The following is a 17,376-nucleotide window of genomic DNA, read 5'->3' as shown; positions in this document are numbered from 1 at the left end:
GAGAGGCTGAGGCTGCGCAGGGTTCACGGTCCCGAAGGGGTGGGGCAGGGTTTTCATCTCGAGCCTCCGGAGGACTCGCCCACTGACTGCCAGGGGCAGAAGGCAGGACCCACCGGGCCAGCCTTGGAGGCACCCCAGGCCTTGCCACAGGTGACCACCCCGTCCCCACCCCACCGCGCTGCACTCCTGACCGCGGAGGTGGCGACAGGTCCTCCTGTAGGAGGCGTGTGTAGTGGGCAGTGACAGTCATGAGTCACTTGTTTTGTTTTTTAAACCCTTAACCAGAGGACCTTTCTTCATTACTTTCGAGTGTGTGTGGGGGGGAGAGATCTGTTGTCCCACGCACTGATGCATTCACGGGCTGACTGTCGCTTGTGCCCCGACCCCAAATCGAACCCGCAGCCTTGGCGCGTCCGGAGGAGCTGCCCCGCCAGGGCGGAGCCACTTTCGTGGAACACACACGAAGTTGACACGCGCCCCCTTATGCGAATGTAGGTTGTGTAGCATGGAAATGTTCTGGAAGGATGCCAGGCATTGCCCAGGGGCTTTGCCTCACACCTTCGGTCGTGCGGACCCCGAGGACTGAGGAGGCCCGGCGCAGAGACGCGGAGGAAGCTGCGCAGGGTCGCAGGGCTGAACGGGGGCGGGGCTGCGAGTGGGAGTCCGCACCTGCCGCGGGCTGCTTCCGCCGGACTGGGCCGGCCCTGGGCCGCGCCTGCTGGGGGAGGGCCGCGGCTCTCCTGCTCCCCGCTGCGTTGCCTCTTGGTTGGTGCGGGGTTAGAGGCCGTTAACCCCGTTCCCGGTGCAGGCTCAGACGCAGACCCAGAGAGGGAAGGGGCTTGACTCAGGGCTCACAGCGCAGAACTGGGGGGTCTCCCCAGCCTCTCCTGCTTCCCAAAATCCGCTGCCCACAGGGGAGTCCTGGAGTCATCCCTTCCCCCACCCCCGCCCCGGGGCGCCGAGTCCTGGCGACCGCGAGATGGGCGTTAGGCAGAAACTGCCGGCGCCCGGGTAGCCTGCAGTGCAACCTGCGCTTTGAGCCGGCGGGAGCAAAGACCCCCTCTCGACCCCCCTGCACGCCTCGGGACAAAGCCTTGACAGCGGGCTGGGGGAGAGGCCTCAGCAAAATCGGGGGCCCAGGGGAGGGCAGCGGGGAAGGAGAGCAGTTCCGGCACCAGCCCGCTGGGGGCTGGGCGGGGCTCAAGGCCTGAAGGCCTTGCGTTCAAGGCTTGGGCTTCAGCTTTCGGCTGAGAGGTGGGGCCTGGCACGGGAGATCCCGCGGGGTCTCTGAGCCGGGAGCGGTGTCCTGTGGCGGCGCGGTGGGGGGTGGGGGAGGGAGGAAGCGCAAGCATGAGGTGCGCCCCGCCCAGGCCCGGGCACCTGCTTGCTCTACCTCCCCGCCCTCGCCCAGGTCCCAGCAGCTCCGACCTCCAGCGGGTCATTCAGCCTCGCGGGCCACCCTTTCCTCGAGTGTTCATTCACGAAACCCGCGGGGCGATGCCCGCCGCACCAGGCGCTCCTCTGGAGTGGGAACAGAGGCCCCCAAACCTGAAACCCGGCGTGTGCGCTCTGGGCCCGCGCAGCGCTGCGGGGGAGGGTGGGGAAAGGCCGGAGGAACTGGTGGGGGAGGGGTGGCCCTGGTCCTAGCCCAGGTCCTGGCCGGAGAGGCCCGGCGTCCGGACTCCCAGACACGAGTCCCTAGGGGTCCCTGCGCATGGGGTCTTAAAGGCCAGTTTCGGGAGATTATCTGCTGGGTTCTGCGAGGGGCTGTGAGACCCGTAAGGATAACCGCCAGGCTGATGACGAAGTGAGCCGTGGAGAGACCCCTACGCCCGCCTGCGCATTATCTCAGTCCGCAGGTGGGGCTCATTACCTCCATCCACCTCTGGCGGGGGGCAGGGGGGTGGAGGAAGCGGGGAGGGTTCATCTTCCCGCGGGCTGTCAGGTGAGGCCGTGCTCTGCGCCGCAGTATCCCAGCTGGAGATGGGCCATGAAGATCCTCGCACCCTGGGCTCCCTCCCTCCCGGCTCACCCAGCCCTGGGGGTGGGGCTCCAGCAGGCTGCCCGTGAGCGCGCACCTCGGCCGGGAGCAGAGGCCCTCAGCACCGTTCCAGCGGCTCTGGGCCAGTGGGTCGGGAGTGCATTTCTGACAAGTGCCCAGCAGCTGACGGTGCTGGTTGGGTCGGGGACCACAGTGAGATGCACAGGGTGGATGGGGCGGCCAGAGGGGCAGGATTGTCTGCAGTCTGCCCCTCGCCCCCCCCCCCACCCCGGACTCCTCTGTGCACAGCCCCAGCAGAACAAGTCGGCCTTGCAGCCTGGGGCCGTTCCTGTGCCCGGCCGTGCCCAGGCCTCTGCTGCCCTAGCTCCCATACTGACCCCCGATGCCCCTGAGCAGGTCTCTCATCCAACCGGAGCCTCAGTTTCCTTATCTGGGCAGTGGGCGGGGACGAGGCTGTGTGGACCGTGGGGGACACAGAGAGGCCTCTGGGGTTAGTGCCCGCATGGGGGTGTTCTCGGGAAGGGGACACCAGCCTGGGCTAGAAGGAGGCGCCTGCCGCTCTGAGGAAAGGCTCTGCGCAGCGGGTGGGGGTGGGGCTGGGGCTGCTGAGCCCCGGGTCCTGGACTCAGGCGCCGCCCTGCCATTTACCAGCTGTTACTCCAGTGCCTTGAGCATCCTCCGTCTGCTCTTCTGGAAAAAGGGGGCCAGCCCTGTCCCCACTTTGGGGACCCTGGCCGGTCGGTCTGCACGGTGCTGGGCCTGCCCAGGGCACTCGGCTGTCTGCACTCCAGCCTCAGGACTGTTTGTACTCCTCCCCAAAGGGCCCCCCCACTCTGGGCCCCGCCTCCAGCCCCCTCCCCCGGCCCAGCCTCCGCAGCGCCCCCTCCAGGCCTCAGGCGATTCCCCTCAGTGGTCTGCAGGCTCCTCCCGGAGGTGAATTCTGTGCCCCTTTGTCCCCGAGGCAGCAGGGAGCTGTGGAAGGCTGCTGAGCCAGAGGGAGATGTGAGGGTGGGGGAGACTGCTCTCGGGGCAGGGGAGAGCCGCAGCAGGGACAGGGGCGCACCAGTGGTGCCGTGTTGAGGGGCACTTTGTCTCCCTCCCTCCACCGTCACCACCGTCATCCGTCCGTGTCTGCTAGTATGAACGGATGACTGTCTGCAGGTAAGGTGCCCTGGGTCACTGCAGGCTGGCCCCCTGCCCCCCGACCTCGCAGGAGGAAGTCTCACGGAGACCTGCAGGGGAGGGTCTCCGCCTGCTCTGCTTCCAGCCAAGGAGCTGGGGGCCCAGAGTCCGGCCGGCAGCCCAGTCCTCTCACCCAGCCTGCACGGTGCCCCTCGTGGGCAGCTCCTGGGCACTGCCAGGGTGGTGCTTGTGGATGCAGGGGACGTCCCTGCAAGGACAGGCAGGGACAGTAGGGGGGAAGGGCTCGCCCCAGCTCTGCACCAGGGTGCCAAAGAAACGGCACACTGGAGAGTGGCCCGTCTGACCTGTTCTCCCTCCTCCGGCCACCCTCCTGCCTCCTCCCTTCTCACACACACACCCGGTCGGTGCCTTCTTCGTGCCTGAGCCTGGCAGCGTATCGGCTCCTGCCCCTGACTTCTCCACGTTGTCAGCTAAGAGGTTGGGGACAAAGAGAAGCACCCTCAGGAGGAGCCGTGGCCCACAGGGTCAGGTGGCAGGAAACCTCAGGAACCACTGCCAGGGTCACGGGGGCCACAGGACCAGGTGGAGGTGACCAGCAGGTAAAGCTGAGCCGCTGCACTGCCTCCCACTGGCCCAGCCTCCCCCTCCCCCGAGGCACACACAGGCCTGCACACCCCTTGCCCTTCCCTTCCTGGCTGCGCCTCGGGCTCCCCTGCCTGGAAAGCGGCACACCTTGCCTTCTTCTCCTTCATGTCTCAGGTGCAGTTGTCGCCGCTGCTCGGGGGCCTCCCTGCGCTCCCCGTCTGCAAGGCAGGCCCACCCCCTCGCCATCACTCATGTGTCCACTTTCTTGGCAGCCCTCACCTCGCTCCGAAATTCTCTTTTTCTTGGACACGGGTCTGTGGGCTGTCCGCAGGCTAGAGTGGACGCTCGGCGCCCGTCTTGGCCGCCGCTGTGCCTGGGCACCTAGAGTGGCGCTGACACGTAGCAGGAGCCCAGAAGCTTTGGTTGGTTGAATGAATAAACGTCCATCGTTTCTTAATGGCTACGTGAAGTTCCATACTAGGCACGCAGTTATTTATCTGTTTGTCTACTGACGGACACTTAGGTTTTCATCATTTTAGTCACACGTAACCCCGTGATGACGACACTGCCCACGGGAGCATATGAGTCAGAGCCCCAGCAGGGCCACAGGGACGCAGGGCAGCGGGGACAGCATCAGTGTGGTCTGTTTGTGGAGGGCGGCAGGGGCTGGGGCAGGGAAGGCACGGGGGCTCCCGAGGCTGGCAGGGCCCGGGGGCTGTGGCCAAGTCTCTGGGTCCTCTGGGGGCAGCAGAAGGGCGGGGGCAGAACCTGGGGACAGCTGCTCCCCCAGAAGAGGGGTCCAGTGCCCCCCTCCCATGGGCACAGCCCATTTGGGGCACAAAGCAGTGGAGCGGGGCAGGGGTGGAGCGGGGACCTGGGTGGGCAGAGGCGCACGTCCCCATCACCCTGGTCCTCTAGGGAATGTGTGCACAGCCAGGGCACACGGTTGTCCCACCGGCTCCTCATGGCCATGGACGACCACAACTGGGCAGGGCACCGACCTGCAGCCTGAGACCTGGGCACAGGTGCGCTCTTCAGATGAGGTGGGAGTGGGGGTGGGCAAGGGGGAAAGTCCCCTGCAGGTCGTCAGCCACGGCCCTCCTCCGCTGGCTCCTCAGCTGCACTCTTTTTGTGTGTAGCCTTGGTGCGAAGACCTGGAGGGACCAGAGGACCTGAGTTCTTTCCGGGCCTGTGGTCATCAGTGGGCTCCTCCCCTTTTCCCAACAGAAAAACCACTGAGTGCCACAGGGAGTCCGGGACTCCTCACCCGGCCCCCCAGGAGGCCCCCAGGTGTAGAGCTGACTCAAGTTCCCTCTGACAACTGGGACCAGTGTCCCAGGCAGCACAGGGACCCCAGAACTGGCCCGTGGGCAGGGGCCCCCACCACTTCTATGCGTCAGACGCACCGCTGTCCCCTGATGGAAGCAGTCCGTGCTAGGACTCGAGCCCTTTGGGGAAGTTTACCTGCCTCTGGTCCAAAGGAAAAGAGGAAACATTCTCTCTCCTCATTTTGGTTAAAAACACCCTGAAGGAGTTCCCTGATTGGCCTGGCTTCAGTCACACGATGACACCTGATGAGGGTTTGGACAGCTGAGCAGCTGGCCCCTGGGGACATGTCCACCCTGCATGGCGGCTCCTCCTGGACTCCACGATCAGAGACTCACAGGGTGTGAGGGAGCGGGAGGGGTGCCAGGCGGACAGACACGAGGACTGCCCGGCGAAGGAACGGCGACCTCTGTCCAGCGTTCATGTTGTAAAATGCACCAGGACACCACGTTGGAATTCAAGAGACAACATGCGGATTCTCAAGTGAGCTGTCAGGTCGCTGCATGTAGACTGTCAAGGGCGATGCTCGGGAGCCCACCCCAGACCTGGAATAAGGGGTGAGAGGAAGAGAGTGGGCCTGGTGACGTGGTCGTGCTGGTGCCCAGCGTGCGGGGCGTGCCGTCCTTCACCTGAAGCCTAGCGCGGAAACAGAGGCACACAAAGATTTCGCTTCCATACCCACAGGTACCTGCTCTGCAGAGAACTAAGGACAGCTGCAGGGGGGACTGGGCCTGATCTGGTCCAGGGAGTTATGCAAGGCTGCCCTGGACGGATTTGGATTGGGCCAAGAGAGGGCAGCTGGGGAGGGACATCTAAGGGGGAGGGCTTGGCAAGTGCAAAGGCCCTGGGGCAGGAGGGCATAGGAACAGTTGAGGCGTAGCAAGGAGGCTGCTGAGACTGGAGTCAGAGACGGAAGAGGGTGAGGACCAGGCAGAGGGCAGTGTGGGGCAGAGCCTGTTAGGTCGGCAGGTGAGAGGATGCACGGCCCTGGTGGGGATGTTGTGGGGACAAAGGACGTCATTACACTCACTTGGGGTCAAAGACAAAAACAGGCTATTCCAGACAAGCTCAGACATCAGCCTTTTCCTTTTCGTCTCCCCCTTTTGAGGTCTTACACACACAGTAAAGTGCACACATATTCAGAGCACGGTTTGATTGTTTTATTTATCTACAGACCCACGCAACAAGCTGTGTTCGTCTGATCAGGACGCGGAAGGTTCCTACCTCCCCAGAAGTCTCCCTCGCGCCCCTTCCAGTTCATAGTCCCTCCCCCAAGAAACCGTTACCCTGACCTCTACCACCAGGGATTGTTTTTGCTGGTTTTCAAGAAATTAAGGTGTGATACGTAACAGTGATATGCACCGCTCTTCAGTGCACACTTGGAAGACTTACGTGTCTGCGCCCCTGCGTAACCGCCACCCAAATCAATTTCCAGTAGCTCCGAGCTCCCTCCTGCCCTTTTCCATCCATACCTCCACGGAGGAAGCCATTCTTCTGGTTCTCGACTCCGTGAGTTAGTTTTGCTACAGGCTTCCTTTAGCTCTCCGCCAACCCTTTACCTGCGCCCCCAGCTGCTCCATGCTGCCGCCCTGCCCCTTCTGCTGAAGCTCCTTCCCCTCCCGGTCAGGGTTCCCGCAGCCTTGCACCCTCGCTCCCGCCCTCACGCATCCATGGCCTCGGTGACCTCCCCACGAATCCGAAGCGCCCCTCCTCTAAGGATTCTACGGGTTGGTTTGGGTGTGGGTAGTCTCCATCATCCTTCTGCCCCGCCGCCCAAATGAGCCAGCGACCTCAGTACCACCAGCGACTCGCTGGGCAAACCCAGGGTGCGGACAAACAGCCGGCCGCTTCTTTCCAAACTGCCACTCTGCGACATTTGTGTTCGCGGGAGACCTAAGTTGGACCCTGGAACTGGAGGAGGCCGTTGAGGCGGGCACCGCGAATTCACCGGACGCTGGGCTGCCGCCTCTCCCGCAGCCCCGCCCTGTCCCGACCTCAGTCCACGTTCCCAAAGGCCGCTCCGGGCTCGCAAGAACGCCGGTTAAATCCCGCCCCAGAGCTGCGACCGCGGGGCGGCCCCGAAGCCCCAGGACGGCCGGGGCTGCTCCGAGCCTCGTGCTGCCCGGGAACCCAGAGCCGGTGCCGGCCCGGCTCCCGCACCCAGGGAGCAGGTCCGCGAAGGGCCGTGCACGCTGCCCGGACCCCCTCCGCGCAGGCGCGGGCGCCGCAATCTCGGCGGCGCACTGGCTCCTCGCGCGCCCCGCCCCCCGGCCCCGCCCCCGCCTTCCCAGCATCCCGGCCTCCCTACGGCGAGCGGCGAGGTCCGATCCGCCGGGAGCCAGGAGCCGGGACGCAGGGGCGGGGCGGCGCGCTGAGGTCAGCGCGGCGACGGCCGGCCCCGCGGTGGTTGGCTGCACCCGCGCTGGCCGCGCCCTGGTTGGCTGCGGGCCGCGGGGCTGGGCCGCCGGGTCGGGACTGGGGTCGGAGCTGGGGCGCCGGTCGGGCTCGCGCAGCGCTCGGGTCCGCTCCTGTCCAGGGCGGCGGCGGCGGCGAGGAGGGCGCGGCCGCGGGCGGGGCTGAGGCGAGCAGGCGGGGCGGGCCGCGTCCGGCTTGGAGGGCGGCGGCGCCGAGGGGAGGAGACCGGTCCATGGACCCGCGGGGCCCGGCGCCCCAGACGCTGCGCCGCCGGGACCGAGCTCAAGATGTCGGCCTAGGCCGGGGCGCGACGACGCGGACGGGGCGGCGACGCGGTGCTGCCGAGGCTCGCGGCCGCCGGGTCCCCGAGGGCTCGCCCTGACGGACTGGCCGAGCGGGCGGTGAGAGGCGGGGCGCGTGGGGAGCGGGCCGCGCGGCACCATGTCGGCCAAGGTGCGGCTCAAGAAGCTGGAGCAGCTGCTCCTGGACGGGCCCTGGCGCAACGAGAGCGCCCTGAGCGTGGAGACGCTGCTCGACGTGCTCATCTGCCTGTACACCGAGTGCAGCCACTCGGCCCTGCGCCGCGACAAGTACGTGGCCGAGTTCCTCGAGTGGGGTAAGTGCACGCGCGCCTGACCCTCCGGCCCCGGCCGGCCCGGCTTCCTCCCCAGCCTGCCTCCTCCTCCGTGCCGCCCTCCCTCACGCTTCCTTCCACCCGCCGCCCGGGTTTTTCTCTGGCCGCTGCGGTCCCTTCGCGGCTCTCGGTCCCTCCCTGCGCTTTTCGGCCTTCGCACATCCGCGTTCGGCCGTCCCGCCCCCTCATCCTGCCCCCAGGAGCCACATCCTTCGTCACCACCCCCCCCCCCCCACCAGGCCATCGCCCCTGCTGCTTCCTAGACCCACCCTTCGAGTCTGGATATCATTTCCTGCAGCCTTGCCTGGGATATCCGCCCCCGCCCCCCGCTCCCCGCTCGGGGTCCGGAATCGGCGCCCAGGGCCGCCCCGCACACGCTCCGCTGGCTTGCGGGGGCAGCCGCTGCGCTTTCCCAGCCGCCTCCCGCGCCGCCCGTGGGCCCCCCAGCCTGGGCGCGTCTCCTAGGTGACAGCCAGTCTGCGTCCCCGGCACCGTAGCACCGCCCAGGGAGTTTTAAGGTTAAAAGCCCTATTTTGAGTACACTCTACAAGAGCCAATTGATTTTTTTCTTTGTGGTTGCGCCAGATCCTTGTGATATTGGGGGGGGGGGGTTGGAACTGTCTGTACGTGGAAGCCGTTTACCAACTTGATCCATCCGACCTTTGCGTGCCGTCTCCACTTCGTTCGAGGGTCTCAAGTGCCCTAGTCGTTGACCACGTGCCCTGTGAAGCTTGGCTAGGGCACAGGTTGGGTTGAGCCTTGTAACGACCACTAGAGCCTGGAAGGCAGGGTAGAGGGAAAGTCTTCGGCCCCCCTGCCCCCGACGTGGGCGCCCTGTCAGGTCCCTCACTCACCTGAAGCCGGCGAGACTGGTGCTGCTGGCGCTGAGGCCACACCTGCGAACCTCCTGGCCCTGGGCCTTTCGTGCCATTGGGCTGGGGCTGGGGCTGCGGCTGGAACCAGTCGTTTCTGCCCTTCGGCCAGCAGGACTGACCTTTATTACCTGAGGAAACAAACCTGTGTGTTTTCTGCGGCGAGGCCTCCTGCTCGGCGGAAGTGGCCACTGGGACTGGCGTTTTGTTTCCAGATTAAGATTTAAGTGGCCGTATTCTGGAGAGGGCTTCTGGGTTTTGCTCCAAGGTGTTGCCAGGGTGCCTGGAGGGCGGCCTGCGGCTTCCCCGCAGCGGGGACCGTGGTTCTGGGGTGCATGCAGTGCACGTGAAAGCGGGCATTCGCTTCCTGGGGTCCTCGGTCAGTGAGCTCATCTGCGGCTGAATCGCTCACTGGCCTTGCAGGCGGTGTGAAAGCCAGGTCTTCGGTGCCCGTTACTCTGAGCCTGTGGGGGCTGTGCTTGCCGTTCCTCTCTGAGCATGTGCCCTCGCACGGACGGATGGACGGACAGACGGTCGCAGAGGTCCACAGTCGGGCTCGCCTCTGCCCTGGGGCTGTGCGTGGAAGCGTGACCGAAAGGAGCGGAGGGACCGCTGGCCTTTGGCCTGCGAGCCCCGCCCTGCTGGACAGGGCTTGGCCCGGAGGCTGGGGCAGCCCCTCGGCCACTCTGTGGACCGGTGGGCTCCAGCATGTGTGGGGTCTTATTTTTAGGAGGTTTGACCTCTCCAAATCTAAACTGGAGCTGTGTGCTGTTCAGACAGAAGTTTTCTCAAAATTGTGTGTTGGCTCTCTGGGAATTACAGAAAGAAACACAGTATTTTAAGAACTCAATTTGCATAGCGGTGTGAACTTTTAAGCCACAGAGATGAAGACTGGCCATAAACCTCGGGCAGCATCTCAGTGAGACACACGCACTGTGGGAGCAGTGGCGGCGGTGCGTCAGTGCGTCAGTCACGGAGCACTGGGTGTGGCCCTCGCCGCCTGCCGCCCGGAGAGCATAGCGCCGGATGGGAAGGTGCGCCCCCGTCTTTCCAACAGAACTGTTTGTGGGGCGTCCTGAGGCCCCCACGACTCCTGCTGAGGACACTCGAACATGGACCTCTGTGGGCGGCTGGGTGGTTGGGGGTCACCCTCTGGGTGGCGCTCGGATCCTCGGACACCTGGAGTCCTGTGGTGCACCCCTCCCCACCCTCCGGGCTTGCTGGTTGTCTAGTGACAATTATGTGGCATTCTCGAAGCTTAATTGAAAAATAGCCCATTTAGCTCAGATTTTGAGACTTTCTGGGGAATCTCTGGGGAAGTCTGGAATAAGTGGGTAATAAAGGTTTTACGTTTTACGAGAAGATGCTTCTGGCCCTCGTTTTCCTACTTCCACAGTGGGTGCTTGGGGCCAGAGTCAGCCTGGCTTCTCCGTAGGCTTTCGTCTTTGATTTTCCCTCCGTTGTGTTTATAATAGTTTGATTAGTTTCCTGTATTAGACCACAGGCCTTACTTAAAAGTGAGAAACATTCTGCTTATATGTGTATTTCAAGCTACTTTTTAATGCAAGTTTGATACTGTTCGAAGCAGAGCACACGGAACACTGGGATTTCAACGAGTGGACACCAACAACGAGGCGAACTTGTTCTCTCATCTCCGTTACATAAAATGCTTTTGCGAGTGTGAGATACGTAACACGACTCGAATGGCAAGGCTAGTGTGGCATTTGGACACGACTGCTGTTTGGCCCTCTGCACCGTCCAGTGGCCTGCAGCGTGGCCGGGGGCCCCGGGGGAGGGGGCACCCCCCCACCCCAGGCCGGCCTGGGCGCAGGACGCCGGATTCCCGGTCCCGGGCCTCCCCTCTCACCCAGACGCACTTCCTCTGTAAGGAGGAGAGTTAACCTTCCCAGCCGGCTGTTCCATTTCCTCCTTCGTGATCTTCCTGTTACGGTTGCGACAGCACCTTCTCAGAGTTCTCCCCGGACGGACGAGAATTCCTGGCTCCGTCGGTGTGGGCGACTCAGCACTGGGTGTGAGTGGGTGACGGCCGCGTTAGTGAGTTCAGGCTTCACAGATGGTGCTCGCGTCTCAAGATACGCCTCAATCTTGGTGGTTTTTCCAGCTAGGATGTTTGCATAACATGGGACACTTAAAAAAGAAGATTCTACTTACTTATTTTTAGAGAGAGGGGAAGGGAAGGAGAAAGACAGGGAGGGAAACCTTGACCCGTGGACCCGCGCCCCGGAGGGGTGGAGCCCACAGCCCAGGCCCATGTCCCGGCCAGGAGTCGAACCAGTGACCTTTCTGTACCTGGGGCGACGCCCAGCCAGCTGAGCCACACTGGTGAGGGCTTGGGGATGCTTTTTTTAAGTAACAGATTTCGGAAGCAGTTCTTTGGAATAGTAAGATTTAAATTGTAGGGAAGCACTGGGATTGCATCATGAAAATGAGGGCGCACTACTTGAAGTGCACCCAGATGGGGAGAGTGTGGCCTGAGACGCGACCTTGGAGACCGCCGGGCGGTGCCACCCGGGCTTCCCCTCACTCTCCGGAACCCTCTCGTTGGCGGTCGGACGGGGAAGCCGGCGGCGGTGTCTGAAACGCAGACCTTCCTGGAGGGAGACCGAGCTGGCTCCGGCAGCGCCGTGTGCAGGACCTGAAAAGCTGGGTGTGTGCGGTGAGCTGCTCTTCAGGTCGAGAGTGCACAGGTGCTCGCAGGTGGGGCCTCACCTCCTGGGGGTGGGGCTGCCTTTGCCTCTGCCTTTGCCCCGCCTCCTGCTGCAGCCCCTGGCGTCCTCGGAAGTGCGTTCCGCCTGCTGACCGGTGCCCGGCTGGTGAGCAGGCGGACTGACGAGACTGTTAATCTCAAACTATATTAAGTACGGCTGGGCTGTCGAATGCTGTTCTTGGTAAAGAGGCAAAGAGTGTCTTTTCAGACTAATAAATAGGGTCTTGCTAGAAGAATCCAAAAATGGATTTTTGAGCTTTTTTTGAATCAAAAGGGGATAAAACAAAAGGAAATTTGGAAAGAATTAAAAAACCAAAAAAACAAGCCTGTATTCATATCACCCTAATCCCCATGACATAACACCATTTAGTCCCTCTCCCGAGTTTAAGTTTGATTCGTAGATTCTTAGAATGTTCCAAAGTGTGTCACAGTATGTTAAAATTATCTTTTAATACATTATTTTTTATTGTATTTTTCCATTACTATTTATCACCCTGTACCCTCTTCTAGCTCCGCCCATTCCCCTCCCCCCACAATCTAAAGTTGTCTTAGATGTGCCCTGGCTGGTGGGGCTCAGTGGACTGAGTGGCGGCCAGTGGACCAAAAAAGGTCACCGGTTCCATTCCCAGTCAGGGCACAGGCCTGGGTTGCAGGCCAGGTCCCCAGCAGGGGGCGCGTGAGAGGCAGCCACACACTGATGTTTCTCCCTTTCTTCCTTCGCCCCTTCCCCTCTCTAAAAAATAAATAAAAACCTTAAAAAAGTTATCTTAAGTGTGTGTGAGAAGCTCACTTAAATGAAAATGGATTGAGAGGAAAAAATACTTTCCTTAGGTGTAAAATCACAGATGTTTTGACGATGTGAAACGCACATATTAAAATTATGTAATTTATGTAATGATTTTTGCCTAAAGCGACGTTCATCGCTGACGTTGTCCCTGGGCGGGCATCTGCCGGCCGGGCCATGGAGGACACAGTTAATTCCGTGTCCTCGGACAGATGGGGAACTTGTTTTCCGTGGCATGAGTTCGTTTCCGTCCTCCAGCCCGGATGCCAGCGTGCAGCCGGGAACTTGGCCCGGTTTTAGGTGGAACTCCCCCCGCACAGTCGGACCCCTCGGACCCCTCGAGTGATCGCCGCCTCCCACCCCTTGCGGAGCCTTCGGCGCCCGAGCCTGCCGCTTTCTCTGTCGGCCTTGCCTTGCTCCCGCTTGTCCGTCCCCTCCGCCCCGCCCCCTTCCTGGCGCCCGCCTCCCTCCTGTGGGTGCAGGGGGTCTGCCGGGGGCTGAAACGCCTCTCCCCCTCCCCCTGGAGGGACAGGTTGCCTGGGTGTTGGATTCCGGGTTAGAACCTGGTTTCCCTCCGAAGTTGGAAAGCATTGCGCCGGTGCCGTCCGCCCTGCCCTGCGCGTCCGGTAGTCCGGTGGCAGGAGCCTGCGCCGGCTGTGCACCCGGGGAGCGCTGGCGTGTCTGCTTCCAGGGAGCGTTGGGCCCTTCCCTGCACCCCCAGTGCCCTGCGTGGGCCCTCGGACCCCGGGCACGTCCCTGTGCTGCCCCACCGGAGCCCTTCTCTGATTTCCCCAGTCCGGCCTCCACCGCCTCCTGCTGGTCCGGTGGCGGAGCTTCCGGCGTGTTCTGGGAGCTCCCTTTTCTCCCACGTTTCCCACCCGTCTGTCTTTCGTCCTGATTTTTCCGGGAGAGGCCCTCACCTTCACCTTCACCTGGTCCTCACGTGGAGGTGTCATTCCTGCCGCCGCCACCGTGGGCGTCCTCTCTGAGCGCGCCTGTTCGCGGTGTTTCTCCCGGGAAGACGCCGCGCTTCCACCTCATGTCTTCCTGTCTGTGGTCTCTCTGCGGTTTGTGACACGCACACGCGTGTTCCGTGGGCGTTTTCTTTGTTTCCCGTGTTGTCTCTGTTGCTTCCGAGTCCTTTTGCTCCCGCTTTCTGCTGTGGTCTCTGTCTCTGGTTTCAGACTCTGCTGGCCGGGCATCTGGTGATGACCGGCTGCCCTCCACACTCACGCGTGGGCTGGAGGGAAACCCTCCGCCCGGGCAGACTTGAAGTGCCGCGTCCCACCTTTGGAAACAGGGTGGGGACCTGGCCCACCCGAGGGGCTGCTACCAGACGTTGCCAAAGTGGGTCTTTGCCTGGGGCTCGTCGGCTTCCCCAGAGGGGCTTCTCTCCTGCCCGGGTGGTGGGGAGCAGGGCAGGGCATGCCGGGCGCCGGCTCTCTGGGAAGACGGGTAAAGGAGGGGAGGGGGCTGCGGGGTGGGGGTGAGCGGCTGGAGGGCGTCTGGGGCCTTAGCCGCTTCTCCTGCAGGCTCGCTGGGAGGCAGCCCTGGGTCCGTCCCCCACGTTCAGGCCCCCGGAGGTCCGGGCGCGGCAGACAGGCCCCTGCCTCCTCGCCCCTGCCGCCCCGCAGTCAGCCCCTGGTTTCCTGGCGTTGCTCGTCCCACTGTGCGGAGTGACCTTGACGTTTCTGGTCCGCTCTCCTCTGTCATCCATTCGCTCAGGTGTTTTTCAAGGACATGCCGGGCGCTGCGGAAAGGTGAGCTCAGCAGAGGAGAGGGTGACCAGGTTTCCCTGTGTTGCCTTCGGTTTGGACGCGCTGCTGTTTCTGTCCTCGCGGTTACTGGTTAGAGACGTCGCCCCGTGCGGAGGAGGAGGAAGAGGGAGGAAGGAAGCACGAGCTTTCCCGTAGTGACCGCGAGATGCTGAAGTGAGGGGGGGGGGGCCATGCCCTGCCGGCCGCTCTGGAAGCAGACGAACGGTGTCTGCGCAGTACTTCCTGGGGGGGGGGGGGTCCCTCCGGGGCGGCGGGCAACACGGTGTGCTGTGGGCGCGCACGGTGTGGAGACAGACGCCTGTTGTCACGGGTGTTCATGACTCAGGACTGCGTGCAGGAACCTCACCTTCCTGGAAGTGGCGGCAGCTGGTTGTGTCCACGCCGCAGCGTCGGGTGTGCAGGAGGAACTCGCTGGTTGCAAGGGCAGGGCAGAGCGAGGACTTCCCTGACCCCCCGAGTTTCCTAAAAACACAGATGGCAGAAGTGAGACGTGGGGGTCCGTGGGCTCCCCAGACCCCGGGCTGCGCCCTGAGGCTGCGCTTTGCCCTGGTTCTGGGGGAAGGACTGAGTTGGAACCATTGAGTTTCTGTCATTGGTTTAAAAAGTTTAAATCGGGGCCTGAGGGTTTTTGGGTTTTTTTTTTTTTAAGATTTCATTTATTTTTAGAGAGGGAAGGGAGGGAGAGAGAGAGAGAGAAGCATCAATGTGTGGTTGCTGGGGGCCGTGGCCTGCAACCCAGGCATGTGCCCTGGCTGGGAATCGAACCTGCGACACTTTGGTTCACAGTCCGAGCTCAATCCACTGAGCTACGCCAGCCAGGGCCTGAGTTTGTTTTTTCAACCTACACATTATTTTTGACTTGAAGTAGCATGTGTGTTGATTCTTCACTACTGAGAAAGATGCTGATGTCACACTCAATGGGTGTGCGGCAATTCCTAAAAAGCAGTGTTGCAGCTCTGTCACAGACGGGTTCGTTTCTTCTCTGACACTCGGTGTTTGAAACCGGGTTGGACGTCTTTATGTGGACTAACAAGCCACGTACCTTTCCCGTGCACCTTCCCGGTGAGTGGGGCCTCGGGCGGGAGGGCCGCTGCCCCAGGTGAGGCGGTCACCGGGAGCGCCGCGTGTCCGGTCTCTCCGGTTGGTGACCGTGCGGGAGGCATTTGCACCGCAGCGTTAGCACGAAAAGTGCTTGTCAAAACATCAGGCGTCGCTGTGGTTTCACGTAACCAGAGCGATAAGCCTGGATATGTTTTCTTTTACAAATATCTGATTGTTTTTTCAAAAAGCAAGATTTGTGTTTATGAAGTTTGAGAATCCTTGTGCAATAATACCTTAAGAGGGCTATTTGAGCAAAAGCCAGTTGTCTCTCAGCAATATGAGCGTAAGGTAAATCGAATTACACGACTAGGGTTGTTTATTTTAGTGGAAAGGAAAGGTTTCTTTGCCATTTTCAATCAATTACCAGATGATTTCTTTTCTCTTTTTTCCCCCTTGGTCGCGGCTTTGTACGTGGTTTGCCTGTTCACCCCGCGTACCTCGGGGCTCTGGTGCACAGAGCCGTGCGCCCGTCTCCCCCACTCAGTTCAATCGCAGAGAAGCCCCGCCCCCTTTCACTCCCCCCCCCCCCCGCCCGCCCCCCAGCTCTGAGCAGCCCCTCGTCTACTTGTATCACGCACTTGCGCGTCCTGGACACTTCCCGTCGTGGAATCGTGTGGTCTGTGCTCTTTCCTGCCTGGACTCTCTTCACGTCACGTGTTTTCGGGGCGCGTCTGTCTGCCTCTCACGACCTCTCCTGCCCAGTGGCGTTCTGCTGGGCGGCCGGCGCGCACTCGGCGCGTCTCTGTCCGCCGGCGGGCCTCTGGGCGGTGTCCGCTTCATGGCCGTCATGACGGGTGCTGCTGTGACCCATGCTGCTGTGGACGCTGACGTGCGGGTGTCTGTGCGGACGTTTTCATGCTTCTCGGGGCCCTGCCTGGGGCGGGGGGTGGGGGGGCGCGGTCCGGAGCCCCCGCACTGCTGGACACGCCCACCCAGGTCTAAGGGCTCCGGTTCCTCCACCGCCCCACTGGCACTCGTTACCGTTTGTCACTGTTTGTCTCTGTACTCGGGTCGGTGCTGGAGGTACCGTTGTGGTTTTGATTTGCTTCTCCTTAAAGGCTGAGGATATTGAGCATCTTTTCTTGTGTTTATCGGTTATTTGAATATCGTTGTAGAAATGCCTGTTTGGTTCCTTTGCTTGTTCTTTTGTGTTGTCTTTTTGTTGTGGAGTTGTGAGATTCCTCACACATTCCGGATACAAGTCCTTCGTCAGATGTGTGATTTGCAAATGTTTTCTCCTGTTCTGGCCATTGTTGTTTTGCTTTCTTGATGGTTTCCTTTGAAGCAAACATTTTTTTAATTTTGGTGAAGTCCAGCTAGACTTCTTTCGGGGCTTCTGTTGTCACGTGTGAGACCGCATCGCCAAACCCAAGGTGGCAGAGTCTGTGCCTGTGAGAGAGGGAGCCGGGTCCCGCCTCTGCTCGTGGGTGTTCTGCCTCCAGCACCACCTGTTGGAGAGACGGCGGCCCCTTCGACCGTGGGTCGGTCTCGGGTCCTTGCCGCATCCGTGGGCCATTTGTGCGCAGGCGGCTGTCCCGTCGGTGTCAGCGTCTCGTCACGCCACTGCCACGGTCCTGACTTCTGCCGCGTCGCAGGTTTTGAGTCCTCCAGCTCTGCTCCTTTTCAGGGTGGTTTTGGCTGTTCTGGGTTCCTTGAGTTCCATGTGAGTTTCGGGATCAGCTTGTTAGTGTCCGTCAAGAAGCTGCTGGGGCTGGGGGGGTTGCCCCCCCCCTTACTCCGCCCTGCAGTGGCTGCGGGGAGTGTGGCCCTCTTCACGAGATCGCCCTTCCGGTGTCTCCATTGCTTTCTGTACCTCACATACTTGTTCACACGTGTTTGTGGTTCTTAGCCCTGGCCAGTGTGGCTCAGTGGACGGAGTGCTGGCCTGCGAACCAGAGGGTTGCAGGTTCGATTCCCAGCCAGGGCACAGGCCTGGGTTGTGGGCCAGGTCCCCAGTAGGGGGAGCGCCAGGGACAACCACAACACTGATGTTTCTCTCCCTCTCTTT

At 61.9% G+C, this 17,376-nt stretch overlaps 1 protein-coding gene across 1 annotated transcript in view; it reads left to right on the top strand.

Annotated features, from left to right (window-relative positions):
* The first annotated feature begins 7,498 nt into the window (after positions 1-7,498).
* The window catches only part of CDC42BPB (CDC42 binding protein kinase beta), a 64,389-nt gene continuing 54,511 nt past the window's right edge, over positions 7,499-17,376 (top strand). The window contains 1 exon segment of the mRNA XM_036014125.1: positions 7,499-8,087. Within this exon segment, the coding sequence (XP_035870018.1) occupies positions 7,913-8,087 (175 nt within the window). The 5' untranslated portion in view covers positions 7,499-7,912.

This window comes from Phyllostomus discolor, chromosome 1 (genome assembly GCF_004126475.2).
Source record: "Phyllostomus discolor isolate MPI-MPIP mPhyDis1 chromosome 1, mPhyDis1.pri.v3, whole genome shotgun sequence".
NCBI lineage: Eukaryota > Metazoa > Chordata > Mammalia > Chiroptera > Phyllostomidae > Phyllostomus > Phyllostomus discolor.
This window is presented reverse-complemented; position numbering and strand designations above follow the sequence as displayed.